Source organism: Neofelis nebulosa, chromosome 18 (assembly GCF_028018385.1).
Source record: "Neofelis nebulosa isolate mNeoNeb1 chromosome 18, mNeoNeb1.pri, whole genome shotgun sequence".
Classification (NCBI taxonomy): Eukaryota; Metazoa; Chordata; class Mammalia; order Carnivora; family Felidae; genus Neofelis; species Neofelis nebulosa.
This window is the reverse complement of record NC_080799.1, coordinates 44,060,953-44,083,881: the sequence shown is the minus strand read 5'-3', so window position 1 is coordinate 44,083,881 and position 22,929 is coordinate 44,060,953. Positions and strand designations below refer to the sequence as shown.

General features: G+C 62.7%; 2 protein-coding genes across 3 annotated transcripts; one reads left to right on the top strand and one right to left on the bottom strand.

Annotated features, from left to right (window-relative positions):
- Nucleotides 1-1,660: 1,660 nt before the first annotated feature.
- On the bottom strand, nucleotides 1,661-7,875 carry PTX4 (pentraxin 4). The gene is made up of 3 exons (XM_058711776.1): nucleotides 5,500-7,875; nucleotides 4,267-4,936; nucleotides 1,661-3,263 (listed from the first exon to the last, which is right to left on the bottom strand). The coding sequence occupies exons 1-3, from the start codon at nucleotides 5,749-5,751 to the stop codon at nucleotides 2,623-2,625; spliced, it is 1,563 nt and encodes a 520-aa protein (XP_058567759.1). The 5' UTR covers nucleotides 5,752-7,875; the 3' UTR covers nucleotides 1,661-2,622.
- A 2,955-nt stretch (nucleotides 7,876-10,830) lies between these two features.
- On the top strand, nucleotides 10,831-22,856 carry TELO2 (telomere maintenance 2). 2 transcript variants are annotated; one of them, XM_058711139.1, is made up of 21 exons: nucleotides 10,831-11,071; nucleotides 12,049-12,384; nucleotides 13,326-13,603; nucleotides 14,652-14,720; nucleotides 14,921-15,068; nucleotides 16,209-16,311; nucleotides 16,520-16,588; nucleotides 16,769-16,910; nucleotides 17,066-17,202; nucleotides 17,555-17,634; nucleotides 17,844-17,945; nucleotides 18,227-18,315; nucleotides 18,497-18,588; nucleotides 18,717-18,833; nucleotides 18,925-18,996; nucleotides 20,055-20,219; nucleotides 20,496-20,587; nucleotides 20,977-21,076; nucleotides 21,199-21,263; nucleotides 21,525-21,640; nucleotides 22,510-22,856. In XM_058711139.1, exons 2-21 carry the CDS (start codon nucleotides 12,050-12,052, stop codon nucleotides 22,614-22,616), a joined length of 2,478 nt encoding a protein of 825 aa, XP_058567122.1. In that variant the 5' UTR covers nucleotides 10,831-11,071; nucleotide 12,049; the 3' UTR covers nucleotides 22,617-22,856. The 2 variants fall into 2 exon arrangements, 1 of the variants encoding a protein (XP_058567122.1); XR_009256730.1 differs by lacking the exons at nucleotides 20,496-20,587; nucleotides 20,977-21,076; nucleotides 21,199-21,263; nucleotides 21,525-21,640; nucleotides 22,510-22,856 and having other exon boundaries at nucleotides 18,925-19,628; nucleotides 20,055-20,178.
- Nucleotides 22,857-22,929: the final 73 nt, after the last annotated feature.

The window sequence follows — 22,929 nt, the reverse complement described above, 5'->3', positions numbered from 1 at the left end:
AATTCTCACTTATCAGGACCACCCCACCCGCCCCCGCCGCTGGGTCAGTCCTGACTGCAAGCCCTTCCCCAGGTCGCTGCGCCCTCTTGGGATCCCCTCTCCCACGAACTTTCCTGAATGTGGATGTGAGAGCCCACAGCGATGTTGTCTTTGCCAAATCCCTGTGGTCAGGGTTCATGGACTCGTAGGGGTGCCGCTGTGAGCTACCTGGGCCCCTGGGTGTTATAAGCACCCAAAGTGGGGGGGACACTCAGAAGTAACACCCTGAGTGGTCTTTTTATGCAGGGGGCCCAGCTGTCTCTGAAGAAGTACTGCTCAGATTACCAGTCTTCCCTGAAGAAAGATGTTCTCTCTCCTTCCTTAACAGCACAGTGGGACTGAGCGAGAGCTCCACAAAGAGCCCGAGGCGCCTGGGAAGGAAGAGGAGAAGGCGCAGCTCTCCCTGAAGGTGTCGTGCCCTGGGGAAGTTCCAGAGGAAGCAGAGCCCAGTGATTCAGGGGGCATTCACGTGGCCACCCGGTGGGGGGGGGGGGGTGGTTCAGTTCCAGAACCCCTCCTCAGACCTTGACTCATGGACAGGTGGTGTAGGGGGAGGTGCCTGGCTAAGTCTGAGTGGAAGGCCCCAGATTGCTGGGGCCACAGCTCTGCAGAGAGCGAGGGAGTCACCTGTCCCACGGGGCAGCTGCAGGGCTGAAACCAGGGTCCCTTGAGGCTGGGCTGGTGCGGGCTTGGGGGCCTCTCCAGTTTGCTTTCTCATTTTTATTTAAATTTCGTTAATGTTTATTCATTTTTGAGAAAGAGAGACAGAGACAGAGTGAGCGTGGGGGAGGGGCAGAGAGAGAGAGGGAGACACAATCCAAAGCCGGCTCCAGGCTCTGAGCGGTCAGCACAGAGCCCGATGCCGGGCTCGAACTCACGAACGGATCACAACCTGAGCCGAAGCTGGATGCTTAACCGCTGAGCCACCAGGAGCCCCTTCTCACTTTTAAAGTGGGGCAGTTCTCAGGATGCCTGGGTGGCTCAGTCGGGAGAGTGTGCAACTCTTGACCTCAGGGTTGTGAGTTTGAGCCCCATGTTGGGTGTGGACATTACTTAAAAATAAAATCTTTAGGGGCGCCTGGGTGGCTCAGTCAGTTGAGCGTCCGACTTCGGCTCAGGTTATGATGTCACGCTCCATGAGCTCGAGCCCCATGTCGGGCTCTGTGCTGACAGCTCAGAGCCTGGAGCTGCTTCGGATTCTGTGTCTCCCTCTCTCTCTGCCCCTCCCCCACTCACGCTCTGTCTCTCACTAATAAATAAACGTAAAAGAAAAATTTTTAAAAATAAAATCTTTAAAAAATAAATAAAACTCAATAGGGGGAGTGCTGAGAACCCAGCCTGTTTCCAAACTCCGTGATTCCACACCTCTCCCGTTAGGGCAGGGCGGGGGCGGGGGGAGGGGGCGACTGCCCTGTTCTGTCTACACTGACTCCTTCCTGATTCTGTGAGCCTGGGTTTGGCTCCTCCTCGGTTTGGGCATCTCCACCCCCGGACGGGTTAATGTCCATCACCCTACAATGTCAACACAGTAAACCCCGCCCCACCATGTGGCCCCGAAAACCTCCTCCCGGGTGCCCACTCGAGGGAACGGGAAGCGCGTGTCTGCACAGGGACTCACGTGACAATGCCCGGAGCAGCTTTATTCGCTGAAGCCGAAGCCTGGACACAACCCCAGTGCCCATCAGCTGGTGGGGGCGGGCACAGCAGAGGACGGGTGCCTGACGTGCTGCCTCGTGGGCGAGGCCGGGGGGCTCAGCGGCAGAGGCAGACACGGAGTGGGATTCCATCACGAGAGATGTCCGACGTCCAGGCAGGTCGGCCGAGACGGGGAGCCGCTCCGTGGTCGCGGCGGCTGGGGCGGCAGGAGCGACCACGTACAGGCATGGTTTGCGGGTGAGGGGCCGTGGAAACCCCCTCAAAGTGGAACGCAGTGACGGTTGCCCAGCTCGGTAAACTCGCTGATCATCTTTGAACTGCGCCCGTGACACGGGTGAACTTGGTGACACGCGCTCCGGTGAGGGTCCGGCGAGGCTGCCGTTCGTGCCTGAATAGCCTGCTCCCTTTGTGGGTCCCCTGTCCCGACGGCTCTGGCAGCCTCACCAGCCACCACAGCACCTTAAGGGAACCCCCAGGGTACCCGGCATAGGTCAGTGGAGCCCTGGGGCAGGAAATGGATCCCTGGTCCTCTCCACGAGGGACACGGGAGCAAGGACAGCCCAGAAGGACTCTTTCATAAGCCGCCTTAGAGAGGCCCACGGTAGTTCAAATGCACCCACACTGTTTCCAGGAACATGGGGTTCTCCACCGGCAGCCCCAGCCCAGAGAGTCTCCACTGGAGTCCTGCGCTCTCTGCTGGCAGGTGGGGCCCGGCTGGCATGGTGTCACAGCCCATTCTGTCCCTGCCTGCCATCCTCCCAGAGCCCCGCTCTGCCCGGTGGTCCGCCCCCCCCCCTCCCTCCACGCTGCCCTGTCCCCTCCCCAGTCCGGGAGGGGGCCCTCTATGGGGGGGGGGAGGGTGCTGGGGCCGGGGGACAGGTGGCTGGTGCTGCTCAGGCTGTCCCCGTCCAGCCCGAGAACAAAGCCTCAGGGACAGAGCGCCAGGCAGCTGCAGTTCACCCTCTGCACGAATCCGCCCACCCGGTGGGCGTCGTCCAGCGTGAGGATAGCGCCCGGAGGGAGCCCCCGCCCCGTGGCGAGGCTTGCCACCTCCCCGGGGACCAGCGCCCGGTCCCATATGGCCAGGCCCGCCACGCTCCCCACGAAGGCCTCGGAGCTGTCGAACCCACCCCCCACGCTGTCTTGCTCCTGGCCCAGCACAAGGGACCCCCCTGGAGGGATCTCGTAGCCCTCCCTGAAGCGGGAGCCGGTGGCCACTAGCCTGCGGTCTACGTGGAGCCGGTACCTGCCCAGCGTGGACGTCCAGATGACACACACGTGGTGCCACCGGCCGTCCAGCAGTGGCTGCAGGGGCAGCTCCCTGAAGGCCGGGTCTCCGATCACGAAGTGGACAGAGCCAGGGACCAGGGAGTCCCTGCCGTGCAGCACGAGCTTGTTGTCATTCTCCTCGGTGGCGTAGGAGAGCAGGGTGCCCAGGTGGCCCGAGGCCACGCGGACCCAGCTGCAGACAGACAGGGCCCGCAGGCCTGAGGGGAAGCCGGGGCTCAGGAAGGCGACGTTCTGGGTGGAGGCGTTGGGGAAGACGAGCACGGGGCCCATGTTGCAGGCTGGGGACAGAGGGGAGAGTCAGCCCGGGCACCAGGGGGCCGCAGAAGCACCCACGACCGCGGGCACTGCCCTTGCTGTGGGGCACAGGCCACAGACCCTGTGGCCGATGTGCCTCAAGCAGTAACTGCGAGGGGGGCTGTGCACGGCCCTGTTGGTCCTTGCGGCCGAACCACCAGCCTGTCTCACAGCCGGGGACACCGGGAGCTGGGGCAGTCACACAACTGGGCAGAACTGAGCCCCCCGGGGCTGCTGTAAGGGAGCCCCACAACTTAGAGGCTCAAAACCACACAAATTCAGTGTCTTCCGGGTCTGCAGGTTGGAGGTCAAAAGCCAGACACGGGTCTCTCCCCCAGACTCAACTCACGGCGTGGGTAGCCGTGGTTCCTTTGCTGCCCTTCCAGTCTAGCGATGCCCCCACTCCGTGGCTCACGGCCCCTCCTGTACATCCGTCTAAACTTTGCCGCTGGGGTCACGCCTCCTTCTCCGATCCTGACCTTCCTGCCTCCCCTAGAAGGGATAATCCCAGATCCCCTCCCATCTCAGGATGCGTCATCGCAGATGGAGGTTCCCCTTGCTGTGTGAGGTGACGCATCCACAGGGCCCAGGGATCAGGACTTGAACATCTTTGGGGTCATTGCCCTTCAGGTCTGCCTGACCAAGGGTCCATGGCAGGGCGGGGGGGGGGCCTGGGGCGGCTGTACCTGCTCCGAGGTCCCGATTGGCAGGCTGCGGACCTACATCTCTAACTCGCTGGCCCACTGGACTCAAGAAGGGGCGTTTACCCCGGGCAGCACCCCAGTCCTGTGTGCCCATCTGTCCCTAACGCCCAGGCTGCGGGGGATCCGCAGACAGACCATCCCCTGCACGGCCACCTCCTTCTCACCAGCAGGTGTGACTGTGAGGTCAGTGTCCTCTCCGCACAGCTCTGGGGAGAAGGCTGTTCAGAGGGGACCGGAGGCCCAAGGAGGCACCAGCGAGGGAAGGGCGGGCCATGGTACTTACTCTCTCCTGGTCTCCCGGGCGGCCGTGTCCGCTGGCTGCCTGGGCCTTGTGGCTCCCGTGTCCCCTGGAGATGGCTGGCGAAGTCCTGAGGTGGGTCCCCGGGCTCAGGCGGAGCTCTGAGCGCCTGCCCGCCCCTCTGCAGCTTCGGGGAGCCTAGGCTTGGCAGCCCCAGCTGGGGCAGGGGCAGGGGCGGGGGCGGGGGTGGGGGCAGGGCCGGAGTCGGCCCCGGGGCCACGGCGCCAGGACCGGCCACCTGCAGCCGTCCCTCGAGAGCAGCCAGCCTGGCGCCCTGGCTCTGCACCAGGTGCGTGAGGCCGGCCACCGTGTCCTGTAGGGCCCGCAGGGCCAGGCCAAGGCTGGCGAGGCCATCCCCCTGTGCCTCCCGCTCCTTCCCCGCCTGGGCCAGCTGTCTGTCCCTGTCACTTAGGACGGAGTCCAAGGCCAGCAGCCTGGAGTCCAGCTTCCGGCTCCTGCGCTGTGACTTCTGCATCCAGTTCTTGAGGCGGCTCAGGTCGCCCTGCACGGCGGCCTGTGACCGGTTCACGGCCAGGGCCACGGCCTGGGTCTCCAGGGCCAGGCTCTGGAACCGAGTGTCAATGTCGTAGGACAGGTTGTAGTTGCTGGCAAGGCCCCGCAGGTGTGTGAGGGTCACCTCTTGGAGCCTCCGAAACTAGAGAGAGGACACACAGCCATCACAAGGGCCGAGGGCCGGGGAGGACGCGGCACATGACTTCCCGATCATGCGTCTGGGCGCCTACCAAGCCCTGGCCGTGCTCCGCACTGATGTGATCCCCAGGCCGCTGCTGAGGGGTGGGGCGATTACCGCGGCCCCGGGGCGGCCGAGCTCAGAGACGTGGGTGACCAACCTGAGGGCCCCGGGCTGCACTAGGTGGGGCGAGGGCTTCGGGCTCCCATGCCCCCTCCGCCCCACATCCCCCGGCCCTGTGAACCTCAGGGTCCTGCCCCCCCGTGACCCTGCGCCCCTCCAGCTGCACTCCCCAGGGCTCCCCGTGCCCCCTCCCAGCCCGACGCCCACCCAGTCCCATGGTCACTTGGCTTATCTTCATAACAGAGCCTAAGAAACCTTCTGTGCTGCTTTCCAATCACAGGTGACAATAGCATCGGCTGAAGGGAAGAACCAAGGACTCCACGTTTGGGTCCCCAGAGCGCCGACAACTTCCCACTCTGTTTCTGGGACACCATCAACTGCCCCGCATAACTGGGCACCCTTACCTGCTCTTCTAGTCTGCGGAGCCTCTCGAAAAATGGTTTTCTTTGCGCTGCAGGGCCGGCTTCCCGCGACAAAACCCCATGCAGATACACAGGCGCAAAAATAAGGAAGACAGACAGGGTTGTCCTCGGGCCGCCCATCCTGAAGATGCGCACAGGGCGAGGCCGTCTGCTGTGTGCTCCTTCGCCACCCACAGCCCTGCCCGAGTGCCACGGGAGCGAGCTTCCTCCCTCCACCACCTTCGTGCAAAGCATCTGTCCGCCAGCCGGCGAGCTCTGGGGACATGGTCACGTGTCCCAAGGACACGAGCTTAAAAACAGAGGCAAACAGTTTCTCCCGAAAATAATTCTTTTGGGTGACAGCCCTGGCCTGGCTGGCTCAGAGGCAGACGGAGGTGATGGCTTTAGCAGGGACACACGGACTCGTGTTCCCACCAAAGAGAAGTGGAAACAGGACAGGGCCCAGCCAGGGCCAGGGAGCCCCCGGGGCCAGGTCTGCGGTGGGGCCCAGGGTGCTAGTCCCATGAGGCCCATCTCTCTCCTCTGGATAAGGCAGAGGACGGGGTTGGGAGACGTCTTAACTTATTGTGGGGTGTAGGTTGTGTGGTGGGCTGCATGGTGGTGCCCGAAATGGTAGGTCTGAGTCCTAACTCTGTGAATTGCCTTGTGCCTGTGAATGGGAGTCTGTATGGAAAAAAGACCCTTGCGGGTGTCATTAAGGATCTGGCGATGGGCCCATGCTGAATTAGGGTGTCCTTAGAAGAGACAGAAGAGGGGAATACACGGGGGGGAGGCCATGGGAAGACGGAGGCAGAGACTGGGGTGACGTGGCCACCAGGAGAGCCAGGGGCCGGATGAGGCAGGAAGGGTCCTCCCCCTGGAGCCTTGGGGACCTTGACCTTGGACCTCCATTGGTTACTGGCCATAGGCTGCTGCCCAGGACGCTGCCGCACTTCTGGCCCTCTGGGGCTCCCCCTGCTCCACCCTCCACCTATCACTCTCCCAGGCCACGTTGGATCCTTGCTCCTGCTGCTGTCTCTGTCCCTTGTGTTCTCCTGGCCCTGGGCTCCTTCACCTTTGTCATTTTGCTGCCATCGAAGGGGCACCCGGGGGGCAGAGGACCCATGCATGTCTGTGCACAGCCGCGTGTTGAACTGACCATGCTTTTATCCTGCTTCCTCCCTGCATCTCGGTCCCTACAGCTGGCCCTGGGGTGAGGTCCCCACCTGCCCCATTTACTTAGGCCGATGGCTGTGCTAGTGTAACCAGTGACCGCCACAAGGGAGCTTAAAACAACAGAAGTTTATTCTCTTGTAGTTCTAGAGACCAGCGTCCCAGGGCCCTTCTCCTTCCTCCCCAAGGCTTCAGGGAAGGACCCTCCTGCCTGGTCCAGCCCCTGGCTCTCCTAGTGGCCACGTCACCCCACTCTCTTCCTCTGTCTTCCCACGGCCTTCTCCCCTGTGTCTCTGTCCTTCTGTCTCTTGTAAGTTACACTGCTCCCTGGATTCGGGCCCACTTGCATAATCCATTACGATCTTGAGGTCTGTAACTTGATTATATCCACCAAGACTCTTTCTCTGAATAAGCTTGCATTCATGAACTTAGATCTACTTTTTGGGAACCACCATGCAGCTTGTGACAGGGAGGTTTGAGAGGCTAGGGGTGTCCAGGGATGGTGGGGAGGCTGGGACACGGCACAGGCTTCAGTGAAGAGACTCGCGTGAATCTGGACACAGAGCTGCCGGGTCCCCAGTGCCTGCTCGACCTCCTGTAGCTGGCGACTCCTCTGCACGTCAGCTCTGCCGCGGGATGTGGTCAGGTGGCTCTCTGGAGCCGAGCCGTCTGACCCCGGAGCAACCCCCCCCCCCTTTCCTGCCATGTGACTGGTCGGAATTGCACTGCACCACGGGTGTAATGAAACCCACACTGGATTACAGGACTTCATACGAAAAAAGAATGTGAAAGATCTCACTAAGCATCGTACGTTGCACGTGACATTGAAGTGGTAATATTCTGGATCGACTGGGTTAAACAAAATATGTTCTTGGGGCACTTGGCTGGCTCAGTCAGTAGAACATGCGACTCTTGATCTCAGGGTGATGAGTTCAAGCCCCGTGTTGAGTGTGAAGCCCACTTTAAGACGTATGTATATATATATTCGTATTGTGTATGCAACACGTATGTTAAAACTAAAATGATCTTCACCTGACCTTTTTACCATTTTAGTACAGCTAACAGAAAACTTAATGTTACATATGGGGCTCACAACCTATTGTGATGGGACAGCATTGCCCGGGGAAAGACTGGATATGCAGCTGTGTGCAGGCATGTAAGCACGCGTAGGTGTGCAAGTCTGCAGTGTGCAAGCGTGTGCGGGCGTGCAAGTGCGTGCAGGTGACTTTCAATCTCCTTCATCGTCAGTTAAAAAAAAATAATCGGCTCAGGTCACGATCTCGCGGTCTGTGAGTTCGAGCCCCGCATCGGGCTCTGTGCTGACAGCTCAGAGCCTGGAGCCTGTTTCAGATTCTGTGTCTCCCTCTCTCTGACCCTCCCCTGTTCATGCTCTGTCTCTCCCTGTCTCAAAAATAAATAAAACATTAAAAAAATTAAAAAAAATAATTTTAATGGAAATTACACACAAAATTCACTTATTTTAAGGCTAATGCTGAAAGCGAGTAATTGAAATAAATGTCTACATATTGGCTTGTGGGACTCTGAGGTTCCGCTAGCTTCCAGAAAGCAGCAACCAAAGCCAGGCACCTGCCCCCAGGTAGGTAGGAGGAGGGTGGGAGCTATTTTAAAAAAATTCTCTCAGATTTTTTTAAGTTTTTATTTCACTCTAGTTAATCAACACACAGGGCAATATTGGTCTCAGGAGTAGAATCCAGCGACAAAAGGGCGGGAGCTTCCTTGGGACTGGGGGAACCTGCATTTACCAACAAAAAGCACCTCCCTTCCCCCATCTATCAAAACAAATTCCCCTCGTCCACATACAGAGCTTCCTGCCCTTCACTGTCTCATGTTTCATGTGACGGCTCAGCTAAGGGTCACTGGACACTGGGAGCTGCTGACAGAAATCTGCCCGGGCGGAACAATGCCAAGAGCCAAGGAAGAGCTCAAAAACATCTTAATCACTATCCCCGGAGAGGGAAGAAAAGCTTTGTGTCTGCAAGGCCAAAAAAAAAAAAAAAAAAAAAAAAAAAAAGGATCTTATGAGAAAAGGAATAATCAAGAGGAAGAAGTTGCTCTTGGAAATGAAAACTAGGATTTTCCAAATAAATAAGTAAATCCGCAAAGCTGAAAGACAAGGTTTGAGTGATTGCCCAGAAAGTAGGGCAAAAAGATGAAGAGATGGGGAAGAAAAGGGAAAAAAAAACAGCCTTTGAGGTCAACCCGATAAAACACGAGTGTAGAGAGTGGGACTCAAGGAGGCGGGGAAGATAATCCAGGAAGGTGTCACAGCCAAAAGCATCCACCATCCCCAAGGCCACACGCCAGAGGGGGCCAGGTCTCTCCTCCAGGGTCAGGACCCCACGGAGGATGCGGAAATGCTGAAAGTGTCCGCAGAGGAAACACCTGGTCACGTGGGAAAGACTGAGACCTTCCTCCGAGAACTGAATGCTGGCTGGCAAAAGTACACGAGCACACCTTAGCATTTCTGAGTAAAAGTTATTTTCAGTGTTTATTTATTTTTGAGAGAAAGTCTGAGTGGGGAAGGGGCAGAGAGAGAGGGAGACCGAGGGTCTCAAGCACTGACAGCAGAGAGCCCCATGTCACCAACCATGAGATCATGATCTGAGCCGAGGTCGGACGCTTCACCCATGGAGCCGCCCAGGCGCCCCCAAATTAGTTTCATTTAAAATTGTTCGTCTCGCTCATGGGGCGCCTGGGTGGCTGCGTCGGCGAAGCGTCTGACTTCGGCTCAGGTCATGATCTGGTGGTTTGTGGCTTTGAGCCCCGCATCTGGCTCTGTGCTGACGGCTCGGAGGCTGCAGCCTGCTTCGGATTCTGCGTCTCCCTCTCTCTCTGCCCTTCCCCCACTCGCTCTTTTTCTCTCTCTCTCTCTCTCAAAAATAAATGTTAAAAAATTAAAAAAAAAATTCATCTCGCTCAAATGTGAACTGGCCCAAAGGCATTTTTGAAATACATATAGGCTTAAGTTTATCTTCTGTGCACCTATGGGCCTCATAGGCTTGGGGAAAACACGGGGATGGAAGTTGAACGAAGTTGCTGTAGGAACCCGAGAGTGAGGCTCTAATCCAGAAGCGGACTGGGAGGAATTCCCCGAGTCCCAGGAAGACATCGTCCTGGACTCCTCGCACCTGTCACAGCCCACACCCACTCCATCGGCTCCGCTCCTGCAGAAGCATCCCAGGCCAGCCGTCCTCACCGCCAGGCCCATACCTGCGCAGCACAAGCCTCGCACCTGCGACCCTGCGACCACCGCTGCCCCCTACCGGCCGTTCTCCTGCTTGCACCCAGGGCGAACCTTCCAAAAGGAGACTCCTTCTCAGCCTGCTTAAACTTTCTTATCTCTCTTTGCCGACGGACATTATCGCTCCTGTATCTCACTGGGCTCCCGATTTGTTTTTAACTTAAAAAAAAAAAAGTTTATTTATTTTTGAGGGAGAGAGAGAGAGAGCGCGCTCAGGGTGGGGGCAGAGAGAGGAGGACAGAGGATCCAAAAGCGGGCTTTGCATTGACGGGCTGACAGCAGCAAGCCGGACGCGGGGCTCGAACTCAAGGACCGGGAGATCATGCCCTGAGCCCAAGTCGACGCTCCACCGACGGAGCCACCCAGGCGCCCCAGCTTGTGCTCCTGATTTGTGAGTAGGCACTTTATTTTCTTCATTCTCTGTCCTGGAAGAGTGCTTGCTGTACGCAGTAGGCATTTAATTTGTGCATGCTGAATGAATACACCCTTCCCGGGCTCCCTCGCAAGGGCAGTCGAGGCTGAAGCGGCGCCTCCCCTGTGAGGTCTTTCCAGATCGCCCACGGCACTGCCCACCGCCCGTTCGTCAGGACGGAGAGCCGCCCTTGGAACGTGACCACCGAGGAAGTGGCTTTCGGCCAATTTACAGGGCCACCTGCGGCTGGCGGCCCCCGCGCGGAACCGTGCGGCGCCCACCCCTGTTGGGCCGCCCATCGGGACCAGAAACCACTCGAGCCCTCTCTGCTTTCAGCCGGCGGCCGCGGCTCAGGGACCCGGAGTTGGCCGGGAGCGCGCTCGGCGCTCAGCGGGTGTCTGCGGAGGCGCGCGCGCTCGCCCCCGCCCACCAGGGCCCCGCCCCGCCCCGCCCGGCGCAGGCGCAGAAGCGGCCGCTCGCCCACGCTTCTTCCGGCTCCCCCAGCCTCGCGGCGGATTCGTCGCGGTCGGCCCGCGGGACCGGCCTCGCAGGCTCGAAAAATTCAGCAGCAGCTCTGCCAGCGCGCGGGGAGCTCGTGCTCCGCGCTCTCAGTCTCTAGTCCGCGAACCGCTTGCGGAACTGGGCCTCGGCGACCGTGGCGAATCGGCGCGGGGCGGCAGCGGCGGGGCGGGCCTTGAGCACACCCTGGAGACTCCGAGATCGAGCGGGTGCGCGCTTCCCCGAGACACCCTCCCGCCCGGAGACCCGTGCGCTCCCCGAGACCCGGCCCCACCCTGAGACCCCCCGTCCGTCCCCAGGCCCGTGCGCGCCCCGACAGCCTGTCTACCCTTAAGACCCTCGCCCACCCCGAGATCCCCTCCCGCCCCGAAGACCCATGCGCTCCCCGAGACTCGCCCTCCCCCCCGCCCCCCCCGCCGCTTCGGGGACCCCTGCCCGCCGCGCCGTGACTTGGGCGCCGTGACGTGGGCTCCCGGCACAGCTGTGAAGGGGGGTGTGGTACTGGCGGGTCGCTGGCGTGTTAGCTGGCCACCGGAGCCCGCTTAGACCCGGCTGGGTGAGGAGGCCCTAGGCTGTTGGGGACCCTCCTTGGTCCCCTGAGGCAGGCTTATCTAGGGCTGGGTCACTGGTGATGGACAGGCGCCTGCGTAACGGCACTCAATGCTGCAGGGGCGCCTGACCCGAAATACTACCTACAGGTGGGATGGTTTCTGGGAAAGAAGGGGGTTTGGCAGACGGACAGTCTGTTAGACGGACGGTCAGGCAGTTAGAAATGCTGCAACGCAGTTAGTCCAGGGTCTCAAGCTCAGCACTGTTAGCATTTGGGTTTGGATCACCCTCTGTCGTGGGTGCTGTCCTGCACACGTGGGCTGTGTAACCAGCATCCCCGGCCTCTGCCACCCGCTCACGAGATGCCAACAGCACCCCCACTTGTGCCCCTGGGGCACAGTGACCCTACTGTAGAGGGCATCATGGAGGCCCCAGCTATGAACCAGACTCTTGGTAGGAATGGTGACGGTGACGGATGCCGGAGGGGAGGATACTGCTGGGTGACAGCAGGGGTGAGGAGAGATGGGGTCCCCAGAAGCTTAACGAGAGGGGCCAGAGGGTCTGAGCGTATGTGAGATGTGACTGGCGCAGATGCCAGGGGCTCCTCGGCCTTCTCATGTGCTTCTCTGTGCCCCAGGATGGACCCAGCGCTCTCTGCAGTCCGGCTGACCGTGCGGGAAGCGATTCACACCCTTTCCTCTTGCGAGGATGGCGGCCGCGTCCTTTCCACCTTGGGGTCCCTGAGGCGGTATCTCAGCGGAGCGGAGAACCCAGCCCTTCCCGGGGAGCAGGAGGAGTTCGCCAGGGTGCACTTTTCCGCCCTCCTCAGGTGTCTAGTGGGCAGGCTGAGCCCAGGCTGGCTGGGGCTTCTGCCCGACGGCCAGGTGGAGGAGCTGTGGGCCAGCTTCTTCCTGGAGGGCCCGGCCGACCAGGCCTTCCTGGTGCTGATGGAGTCCATCGAGGGTGCCGCCGGGTGAGTGGGGGGGGGGGGGGGCCGATTCCGGGGCACTTGTAACGTCTGAGGCAGGGGCATGGCCGGAAGGGTTGCGAACCAGCAGGTTCTGTGAGAATTTGGTGTCCTGAAAGGTGCGGGAGGAGCAGAGCACCTGGACACCGAAAGCAGTTTGTTAACCTCCCTTGCGACGAAGAGGCTCTTGCACTAGTAGGTCCCGCCGTGTTGGTGAAGGGAGGGGGCAGGAGCGTCCCCATCCCGGTGGCCTCGGCAGCGGGCGAGCTCTGGGCTGAGGTGACCTAGGTAGGCGGTGGGCCTCGCCAGCGTCCGCGGGCCCTTGGCCTCACTCGTGGCTGTCAGCTCTGCAGTGAGGCCCCCGGGTGCTCCGGCAAACTCCTTGGGGGGGGGGGAGGGGGGACTTGCTCAAGGCGGTTCCCAGACTCAGGTGTCCGAGCACGGGACGGGCCTGTGGGGACGCGGCCTTCGTGCGGTGGCGAAGCTGGGTTTGAGCGGTTCCGGAGATAAGCGGCAAGCGCCCTGTGGCGCGGAGCGGGAGAGGAGGTGGCGTCGGTGACTCCATGGGGCCCGGCGGGGCGCTCACGCCGCACCACTGGCTGGCTATTTGGCAGTGGGATATAGACCTTTTGTTTTCTTTTAATGTTTATTTAGCTTGAGAGAAAGAGAGCATGAGCAGGGGAGGGGCAGAGAGAGAGAGAATCCCAAGCGGGCCCCAGGCTGTCAGCACGGAGCCTGACGCGAGGCTCGATCCCACAAACCCTGGACGGAAACCAAGAGCCACCCAGGCGCCCCAGCGGCGGGATTTAAACGCTCGTTTTTTTAAGCGCTGATGACGCCATGGGACTACTGGTTTAGTGACGGCTGTGGCTCCCCCTCCGGGCGGGGGGCGCGGAGGGTGGGGGGCTCGCCGCTCCACCCGCCCGTCACACCTGCTCTTGCTGCAGCCCGAGCTTCCGTCTGACGAAGGTGGCGCAGCTCCTGGCCAGGTTCCTGCGCGCGGGCAGGATGGCCGCTGTGATGGAGGGCCAGTGCCGCCAGGTGACGGAGCCGGCGTCCCCGCTGCTCCAGGAGACGCTCCTCGCCAAGGTGGTGGGCCTGCCCGACTGCCTGGGCAACCGTCTGCAGCGGGAGAACCTGGACGCGTTCCTCCCCCAGAAGTACTTCCCTCTGCTCGGCGAGGAGATGATGCGGGTGCTGCAGGCGGTGGTGGACTCCCTCCGAGGTGCGGGCCCCTCCGCGCTGTCCCTCCGGCCGGCTTCTCTGGCCACCGTCCCTTCCCTCCCCACCGCCCCCCCCCCCCCCGGCTTCTCACGGCCTCTGGGGACTTGGGATTCTCGGGGTGATGCCGGTGGCAGGTCAGATGTTGCCTCCTGTGTGGGGAGGTAGCGACCTGTACCCTGAGCTTCACCCATTCTTGGCTGTTGACCTCGGAGCTGGAGCTGACCTTGAATCCTTTAGCTCCTGGTTGGCCTGCCGGTGGAGCCGTCCGGATGGGGCTGCTCTCCACGGGCCCTGGTGTCCACACCACCCTCTGCGCTCCCGCCATGGGGCAGCTCAGGGTCTCACCCCTGCACGTCCAGCATCCCACCGGCCAAGGCCGTGGAGTGGGTGCCACGCTCGGGCGCCACTAGAGGCCCTTCACGCGTGTGCTCACGTGGTCCCTGTGCCCGCCCCACAAGGGAGCCTCCGCCGCTGTAGATCGGGAGGGAGCCCACGGGTTCCACTGGGGCCCCTGCCAGGCCGTCCCTGCTCTGTGCTGGGGGGAGTCGCCAGCGTGTCCTGAACGTGTCCAGAGCGACTGCGGGCCACGTCCGCTTCTCGGCTGGGTGGCTGCGTCCAGTTCGCCTTTTAGGGTCTCAGCCGCTCCCTTCAGGTGGCAGAGACCGCATTTGCGTCTGAGCGCGTCGTGACCGTCTCAGGGTGGCGACTTCCGGCGGGGCTGGGGCGCCATCCTCCCCTTGTCCCCTGTTTCCTCCCGCCCACCCGCCTCACGTGGCCTTTGGTGCCTCCCCCTCCCCGCGCCGCCACACCAGTCCCCGCTCTGTGGGGTCATTGTGGCAATTAGGTGAGCAAGAGCGTGTGAGGCTTTTTGCAATTACTGTTGGCTTCCAGCTGTTGAGGTTCCAGTTGGAATCAGATCGAGAAAAACGGTGCTTTTACAGCGCACGGACGCCTGTCTGGAAACGAGGTCTGTCCCCGCCTGGGCAGGTGTTGTCCCGTGGCCCTAACCATCGCCCTTCTTGAAAATCCCGCTTTCCCTCTTGCCGCAGGTGGCTGGGACTGCTCCGTCTCCTTCCTGTCGCAGGTGCTCGGGAAAGCCTGTGTCCGCGGGAGGCAGAGTGAGTGTTTCCTGTCCCGGGGGGTCCGCAGCGCAGTCTGGGCGTCTCCCCCCCGCTTCCTGTCGGCCCTCCCGGGAGGGGGAAGACAGCGGAGTTCCCTCGCCTGGGCCTGGGCCTGGCCCCGGCCCCGGGCGGGCTGATGTCCATCGCCCGGCCCTCCTGGCCCCGGGCTCAGGGGCCCCCCCGTGTGCTTCCCTCAGAGGAGATGCTGGGCGTGCTGGTGCTGCGGCTGACGGCGCTCACCCAGGGCAGCTGCCTCTGGCAGCGGGTCTGCTGGCGCCTGGTGGAGCGTGTGCCCGACCGGGCCGTGGAGGCGCTGCTGACGGGACTGGTGGAGGTCGCCGCAGGGTAAGGAGCCAGGAGGGCGGGCGGCGGCAGCGACCAAGCCTCTGGTTTGTGCGGTGAGGCCGTGGCGGACCAGCCCAGCCCCTCCCTTGGCTATGGCCGTGGAGACCCCTGTCGCTACTCCCCACCCCTGGGGCTGCGCAGGCATGTGCGTGTGCGATGGCGCCCGCCTTCAGACGGCGTCCCCTGGCGCGAGTGCGTGAGGGTGGGTCCCGCCGGCTGTGTCTTCGGTTCTGAGCGCGGGTGTGTGCGTCCAGGGACCCGTGTCCTCTCTCTGAACCGTCTGAGGTCTCACCCCCCTCTGCTGCCGGCTGCTCAGTCCTTATTTGCAAAGTCTTGTGAGGAAGGCATTCACCCCCTGCCATGTGCTTCTGGTCCCTCCCAGCTCGTCCTTGGTTTGTGGCTTTTACAAGGTGTCCACACTGCCCTGTAAGCGCATCAGGCCGTGAGCCGATGGCTTCTCTGTCTTCTCTGTCTTCCGGGCTGCGTCACGCTCCTGCCCTGAGGCTGTGGGTTGGTTTGCGTGGGTTTGCCTCTTCTGTTTCTGTTTTTTTGGTTCCCGCTGCCGTTCTTTTTTCTTTTTCTTTTCATCTTTACGACTTTGCGTGGAACGTGAAAGGGCCGAGGGAGGAAGGGCTGTATCCTCCCGTCTCTCCACACCGGCTGGAGGGTTTGCTGGGCTCTCACCCACGGAGGGGAGCAGGGATCCCACCGTACACCAGTCGTCTGCAAACTGTGGACTTTGGGCCAAACTCAGCCCACCGTGCGTTTTTACAACCGTTTTGTGGGTCCACAGCCGCGCTCACTCACGCACACGCCCCTGGCTGCTTCTGGCTGCAGGAGTTCCGCGGAGACCGATGGCCCGTAAACATAGAGCTTTTGTTCTCTGGCCCTTCCCAGATAAGCCTGGCCACCCCTGCTCCTCTTGGGCAGAGCGGGGAAAGGACATCCTCTTGCACGGAGGCGCTGGGCTGTCCCAGGTTTCCACGTTACCGGGAGGAGAGCGAATCAGGACGGAGTCCGAGCTGAAGCGCAGGCCCCGGGCTCCCAGTGGTTAGCGCAGAGCTGGGGAGGGGTGCAGCTCGGACCTGTTGAGATCTGGGGTTCATGCTTTTCCCTCTCCCCTCCGACTGTGCCTCACAGGCCTGAAGTCCTCTCACGGCTGCTGGGGAACCTGGTGATGAAAAATAAGAAGGCCCAGTTCGTGATGACCCGGAAACTTCTGTTCCTACAGTACCAGTACTCGGTGAGGGCGTGGGCCGAGGGCCACCCTGGGGGCCCAGGAGAAGTGACCGTAGCCGGTGCAGCTGAGCTCGGTTGTCCGGGAAACTCCGCTGACCCTCAGCCCAGAGCCGTTTGTGCTCTGGGAGCCTGGGCAGACGGGTCTTAGCCCAGCAGGTGGGCAGCTGGCGTCTGCCAACAGACAGTGACAGGATGCCTGGCTTCTGTCACAGACGCCCATGCTGCAGAGCCTGCTGGGGTACCTGGCCACGGACAGCCAACGGCGCCCGCTCCTCGTACAGGTAAGCGCGGTCTGGTCCTCTGTCTCGGGTGTTCTGGGACCACCTTCTGGTGGGAGAGGGAGAACGTTCCCGCCTGGAACAGAGGACGCTGGCAAGCACGGGGGCACCAAGGCCCGTGCGTTCCCGCGCTGTGGTGGGGAGGCCGGTGCGGCTGTGTAACCGGGCCGCGCCACCCGCCAGGCACTGAAGGGGCTCCTGGAGACGTGGGGCAGCTGCAGTGCCGTCCGCCACGCGCCTCTGGCGCAGCAGTGCTACATTAGCAAGGCTGTCCTCATCTGCTTGGCGCTCCTGGGGGAGGCGGAGCTCCGGGACAGCCGAGACGGTGAGTGGGCCACGCGGACACTGTCCCCACCCCGTCCCTGCCCGTCCCCGCCAGCCCCCCGTGCTTACTGTGCAGAGCTGTCCCCGCCTGTCCCCTCCTGTCCCCGCCCGTCCCTACTGGCCCCCCAGTGCTCAGTGTGGGCTTGGTGCTTCCAGAGCTGCTGACTAGCCTGATGGCGGGGGTGAAGAGTCGCCTGGACAGCAGCCTGCCCGTTGTGCGCCGTCTGGGCATGATCGTGGCCGAGGTGGCCAGCGCCCGGCTCCACCCTGAGGGGCCACCCCTGAAGTTCCAGGTGAGCAAGGGCCGCGCCCTGTGTTTCCCTCCCTGGTATCCCCTTGCCTTCTGGGGTCCAGGCCCACGAACCTTCTGCGTGTTGACCCCTCAGCGGTGCCTGAACAGATGCCCCGGGTGGATTCCGGAGGTGTTTGGAAGCGATCTCTCTGGCGTCCCCTCCCCTCCGTTGCTGAGCCCCTGGGATGTCCTCCTGGGTGGGGGTGGGGGGGAGAGCAGCCCCTCAGGAGGGCGGGCTCCTGAGCCCGTGCACCCAGCGCCGCCCACTGCCACGTGGACACTTGGCAAGCGGGGCAAGTGGGGGGTGGTGGCGGGCGCTCCCCGTGACTCGCTTCAGCCCGTGTGCGTTGCAGTACGAGGAAGACGAGCTGAGCCGTGAGATGCTGGCCCTGGCAGCCCCCCGGCCTGCGGCCGACAGCCCCTTGGAGGCGAGGTGAGGGCTTCCTGCCCCCGGTCTCCACCCCAAGCTGGGCAGGCCCGGTTCCTGCGCTCCCTTACCTCGTCGTCTTGGACTCGTTGCTGAGACAGAAGCCGAGAAGCGCAGGGTGGGGGCCGGGAGAGCATTTCCCTGGGGAAGGTGGGTTCCGGGGCCAGAAGCTTGTGTGGGGCCTCCCCGACGGGTTCCTTCTTTGCTCCCCACAGCCCTGTCGTCACTCCAGAGGCTGCAGAGACCCCCGGCAGAGGGAGCGTGGACGGCGGCGTCCCCCAGGCCCTGCCGGAAGGCTCAGGCTCTGACCTGGACAGGTAGGGGGAGGCCTTGGGTAGAAACTACAGAGGTGGGGGAGCAGTCCTGCGCTGGCCTCAGAGCTGTGCATGAGCGTGGGAGTGGATGGCCCACGCTGTCTGGAGGCCACGGGTCGGCCCTGCGGCCGCCCTCTCTCCGAGTGCCCTCCCATAGGAAAGTCTGCTGTTCCTGAGGTGCAAGGACTTGGGGTGAATTCCCGGGACTCAGGAGCACGGCCTGTCTGCCTATTGCCTGCTCCCGAGTGACGGGCAGGCCCCACCGGTCTCTGTTGCTTCCCCAGTGACGATGAGCTCGTCCCCTATGACATGTCGGGGGACCAAGAGCTAAAGAGGAGCAAGGCGCCCACCTACGTTCGGGACTGCGTGGAAGGTGGGTCTCTTCCCTGGCGGGAGGCCCCTCCAAGCGCCTGCCCTGGGGTGGCTGAGCTGTGGGAACCCTGCATGTCCCGGGACTCGGCTGCCTCTGCCCGGCGTCCAGACCCTGGCTGCCGGCTCTGCCTCTGCAAGGTCAGGGCTGGGGACCAGTGCAGGCCCGTGTGTGTTCTGTGCAGCCCTGACCTCGTCCGAGGATTGGGAGCGCTGGGAGGCGGCCCTGCGGGCCCTCGAGGCATTGGTCATCAGGAACCCGACTGCTGCACGCGAGGTGAGTGGGGCAGGGACGTCGGGGAGGGGTGTGTGTCTGCCTAGGAGGCCCGTGGCAGGGATGGGGAGGTGGAGGGCTGTGGGGGCCCAGGGCCACGGGGCCTGAGGCACGCCGACCCCTGTGCACAGGTGAGTGTGGAGCTGGCCAAGGTGCTGCTGCACCTGGAGGAGAAGACGAGCGTGGAGGGCTTTGAGGGGCTGCGCCAGAGAGCCCTTGTGGCCGTCGTGGTCACAGACCCGGCCCCGGTGAGTCCCCGTCCCGCCGCCCAGTCAATGTCTGCGTTGGGGCCCTGCCTCCGGGTGGCGTCCACAGCGGCCTCTCGTGTGCCTGGCTCAGGTAGCAGAGTATCTGACCTCGCAGTTCTACGCCCTCAACTTCAGCCTCCGACAGCGCATGGACATTCTGGATGTAAGTGCCCCCGGGCCCTCCGTCCCACCTGTCACGCCCAAGCTGCCCTCACGAGGGCCAGGCCTGGCACAGTGCCCTGCCGAAAGCTCCACGGTCAGGACCAGAGGCCTCCCCAAGTCCCCCGTGGCTGGACCCAGGGGCTGGGACTGGCAGCTGCCTGGTGTTTTCTGGGCAGCGCACAGGATTCAGAAGGGGCTGTGTCCTTCATCTGAGACAGAAGCTTTATTGAGACAGAATTCCCACGCGGTACAGTTCCCCATCTTAAGACAAACAAAATGTGGTCTGTGTACACGTCGGGATGTTACTTAGGCCTCGCAGAGGAGGGACGTGGTAACCTGCCACAACGTGGATGAACCAGAGGACCCTGTAGGATTCCACTTGCGTGCGGTCCCTGGGCCGTCAGAATCAGAGAGACTGAAGTAGATGGCGGGAGGGCACGTCGCAGGGGAAAGGGCTGCGTCTGGGAAGACGGAGTCTTGGAACGATGGTGGCGACGGCCATACGATGTGCACGCACCCGCTGCCGCTGAGCTGCGCGCGCACGGCTGTCAAGACGGCAAGCGTGACGCTGTGTGTCTCATGAGATGGCGCTGAACAGTCACCACCTCCGTGCTTGCAGTTCAGGGGCATCTGGTACGTTGACGGTTCAGTGTCCTGTGCCACCCTCAGAGGAACAGCCCTTAGCACGCACTGCCCGGCCGGGCGCCTGCAGCCACCAGGCTGCTGTCCGTGGCCCCGCCTGTTCCAGGGCTCCAGGCATGTGACGGCGCAGGCCTGTTCCGGGGCCCACCTGTGTGCAGGCGGCTGGGCAGCAGGTTGGTGAGGCTCTGGAACCGCAGGAGCTCCGGGCACAGGAGCGGGGCCGCCTTTCCCTTCTGTCCCCCACAAAGTGAAGCAATCCTGGGGTAGCCGGAACTTTCTGTGCGGTCCCCAGAATGTTCCCCGGCGCAGCCTGTGACGGCCGATGGCGCCGACGGGCACTCGGTTTACCTCGGGTTTGAGAAGATGCCACTCCTCCCTAGAACAAGGACCGCTGCCCTGGGTCTCCCGCTCCTCTAGGTCCTGACTCTGGCCGCCCAGGAGCTGTCTCGGCCTGGCCGCCCGCCCAAGGCCCCCCAGTGCGACCCCCGGGGCCCCGCCCCCCCGCCCGGCAGTGCCGTGGCTCCCGCCTGGCGCGCAGTCGTGGAGGAGCGGATCAGAAACAAGACCCGGCGGTTCTCGCAGGTCAGCCGGCCCGGACTCAGGTCCTGGTGGGGGACGGGGCGGCACCGACGCTGCTGTTGTGTGGAGGGAGGGCGGTGGGTACAAATTGCATGTCGGGACACGTGCCTTAGGGCATCAGAGCCGCGTGGCTTTAATATGCAGGTGTGAAAAAAGCCCCGGAATTCTGCATTAGCAAGAAACGGCCTGTATGTGCCGTGTCCACGTGGGCCGGGGCTGTGACGGGGGTGCGTACAGGACAGTGAAGGGACGCGGCACCTGTGCGCACCATGTTTGCAGGGCTCTGCCAGGCGGGGACGGGACGCTGGCGCCAACCAGTTCAGCTCGGTGGCTGGCTACTTCTTCTTCCCACTCATTCAGCACTTTGACAGGTGAGCAGGAGGCCTGGACGCTCTCAAGTACCAGAGGCTTCCCAGGATGGGGTCTGTGGTGGGGTTTGGGCAGCAGCAAGGTCACCACCTGGCTTTCGGTCCTTCGTAGCTTAAATGGCAAAGCGAGGGCGTCAGGATCTGTGGTGTCCGTCACGGATGGCGGGTTGCTGGCGGGTTCCCGGTGGGCGGGGCCGGAGCCTCGCCATGGAGCCTTGATGCTCCACGCGCTGTGTGTCTATCCGATGCCTTCTCCTCATGGCTGTGGGAGCCACACGGGGACGGGCGGTGAGGGGGCGCCTCCAGGGCGCTGGCTGTCCCTTGGTGGCCCAGGGGTTGGAGAATGAGCCCCGACCACGCGTCCTGCACACACACACCTGATGCTCTTGTAGACCACTGGTGACCTTCGACCTTTTGGGGGAAGACCAGCTGGTTCTCGGGAGATTGGCCCACACCTTGGGGGCCCTGATGTACCTGGCTGTGAACACTACGGTGAGTGGGAGGCGGAGCCGGTGGCTGTCCTCCCGGTGGGCCTCCCCTTGGCCCTGGGGCTGGGTTGTTGGGACCCACCTTTGGGTGCCAGGACCCCTGCCCACTGGCCTCTGCTGTTTCAGGTGGCTGTGACCATGGGCAAGGCCCTGCTGGAGTTCGTGTGGACCCTTCGCTTCCACAGTGACACGTGAGTGGCCGTGTGGCTGAGGAAAGTGGTCCTACGTGGATGTGGAGGCGGGGCTCCCAGGACAGCAGGAGGTGGGGGGGGGGGGGGCGCGACTCCCGTGGGCGTGGCCGAAAAGCGGGGCGGCCTGGTGCTTCCCAAGCACAAAGGGGCAGGGTGGCTGGAGCGTGCGTTGCTTGCCCGTGGGTCTGCTGTACCGCGGAGAAGCGGGGTCTCCCTGGCCTGGGCTCAGTCGGCGCTCAGAGTCCCGGCCTGGCTTGGCAGCTATGTGCGCCGGGGCCTGCTGTCCGCGGTCTCCTCCGTCCTCCTCAGTGTTCCGGCCGAGCGACTGCTGGCAGACCTGCCAGACGAGCTGCTGGAAACCCGATCCTGGCTGGCGGGTGAGTGCCAGGCCCCAGCTGCATGGGCGAGGCGGGTGGTTGGAGGCTGGTGCAGTGGCCGTCGGGGCACGGGGCGGCGCAGAGGCCCCAGGACCATCACATCCCCCCACGTCTGTGCACGAAATGGTCCCTGGTGGGGGGGTGGGGACTCAGCTGCTGTTGAGTCACTTTGGGGAGGTCCTGCAGGAGGACCCAAGAGAAGGTGCCCCAATGTAGGAGACGGTGTGTTTGTTCTGGAAAATTCTGTATCTTCTGTAAGGTCACAAGAGCCATGCAGGAGGCACGTTACCTTACCGGACTCGCCAACTAACTTGGATAAACTTTCCTCCCTGCGCCCTCCCCCCCCCCACCCCTCGCCACAGTGTTCTCTTTGAAAAGTCTGTTGGAGCACACGTGACCTCCTGCCCGTAGGCACCTGTGTTGCCCACTCACCGGTGTCCACCCGGGGCTCCAGGCCGGGAGTAGACACTCTGACGTGGCGCCACGCTCGGGGGCCCGGGGTTCAGGCGGGGCCCCTCTTGTCACGTCAGTTAGTTTGCAGAGCACCCTTGGGCTTTGTCCGATCACGCGTGTGTCCCGTCAGCTCCGGGTCCTGGGGCCCCGTGCCACAGGCGTGTGGCGTCCCGCTTCCCGGGACCGGTGGCCTCCCCACGGAGACGGTGGTGTCCGCTCCATCCCGCTGCCTCCCTGTCGCTGGCTGCTGGCTGGGCGCCCAGTCCCAGGGAGAGTGGGGTGCTGCCCCCGCACACGGCCAGGCCCCACCAGGCCCTGTGGAGGCTTGTATGGGATGACTCCCTAAGAGGAAACGAGGGCTGGCCTGCCCGGCTGTGGGCGCCGCCGATGTCCTGCTCTATTTTCGTCTTTGGCAGATGTGGCTGACCGGGACGCGGACGAGGACTGCAGGATGCTGGCTGTGAAAGCCCTGCTGCTTCTGGAGAAACTCAGAGACCGACTGCTCCCCCTCGCTTCTCCTTAGTCCTCGCTGGAGAGGGAGGCCTGCCCCGCCAGCAGCCCGCGGGAGGGCCTCTGGCCCTGCGTCCATGGACGGGGCCACCTGAACATGGCAGGAGGGGGGTCCCGAGGAGGGAGGGAGCCGCTGGGGCCCCTATGGGCTGATTCTCAGCCTGTCCCCAAGCCCATTCCTCACCCGAACACAGAAGACTTTAAAAAGCAACAAAGTGGAAGAATAAAAAGGAGCCAGAGGTGTTCAAACCCATTTCTCTTGGCTCTGACTGCTCAGGCAGGGTCCGCGGTGCCTCGATGTCCCTCCGAAGGGGGACACGGTTCTG

What these genes read in the sequence shown, in the direction of transcription:
- PTX4 (XM_058711776.1), bottom strand. Translation starts at nt 5,751, where the DNA reads ATGCTTTGCACGAAGGTGGTGGAGGGAGGAAGCTCGCTCCCGTGGCAC. An exon ending in TCCGCAGACTAGAAGAGCAG is followed by an intron (nt 4,937 to 5,499) that starts GTAAGGGTGCCC and finishes TCCTCTCTCTAG; the next exon opens with TTTCGGAGGCTCCAAGAGGT. An exon ending in GCCCGGGAGACCAGGAGAGA is followed by an intron (nt 3,264 to 4,266) that starts GTAAGTACCATG and finishes CTCTGTCCCCAG; the next exon opens with CCTGCAACATGGGCCCCGTG.
- TELO2 (XM_058711139.1), top strand. Translation starts at nt 12,050, where the DNA reads ATGGACCCAGCGCTCTCTGCAGTCCGGCTGACCGTGCGGGAAGCGATT. An exon ending in GACAGCCCCTTGGAGGCGAG is followed by an intron (nt 17,635 to 17,843) that starts GTGAGGGCTTCC and finishes TGCTCCCCACAG; the next exon opens with CCCTGTCGTCACTCCAGAGG. An exon ending in CGTTCGGGACTGCGTGGAAG is followed by an intron (nt 18,316 to 18,496) that starts GTGGGTCTCTTC and finishes TGTTCTGTGCAG; the next exon opens with CCCTGACCTCGTCCGAGGAT.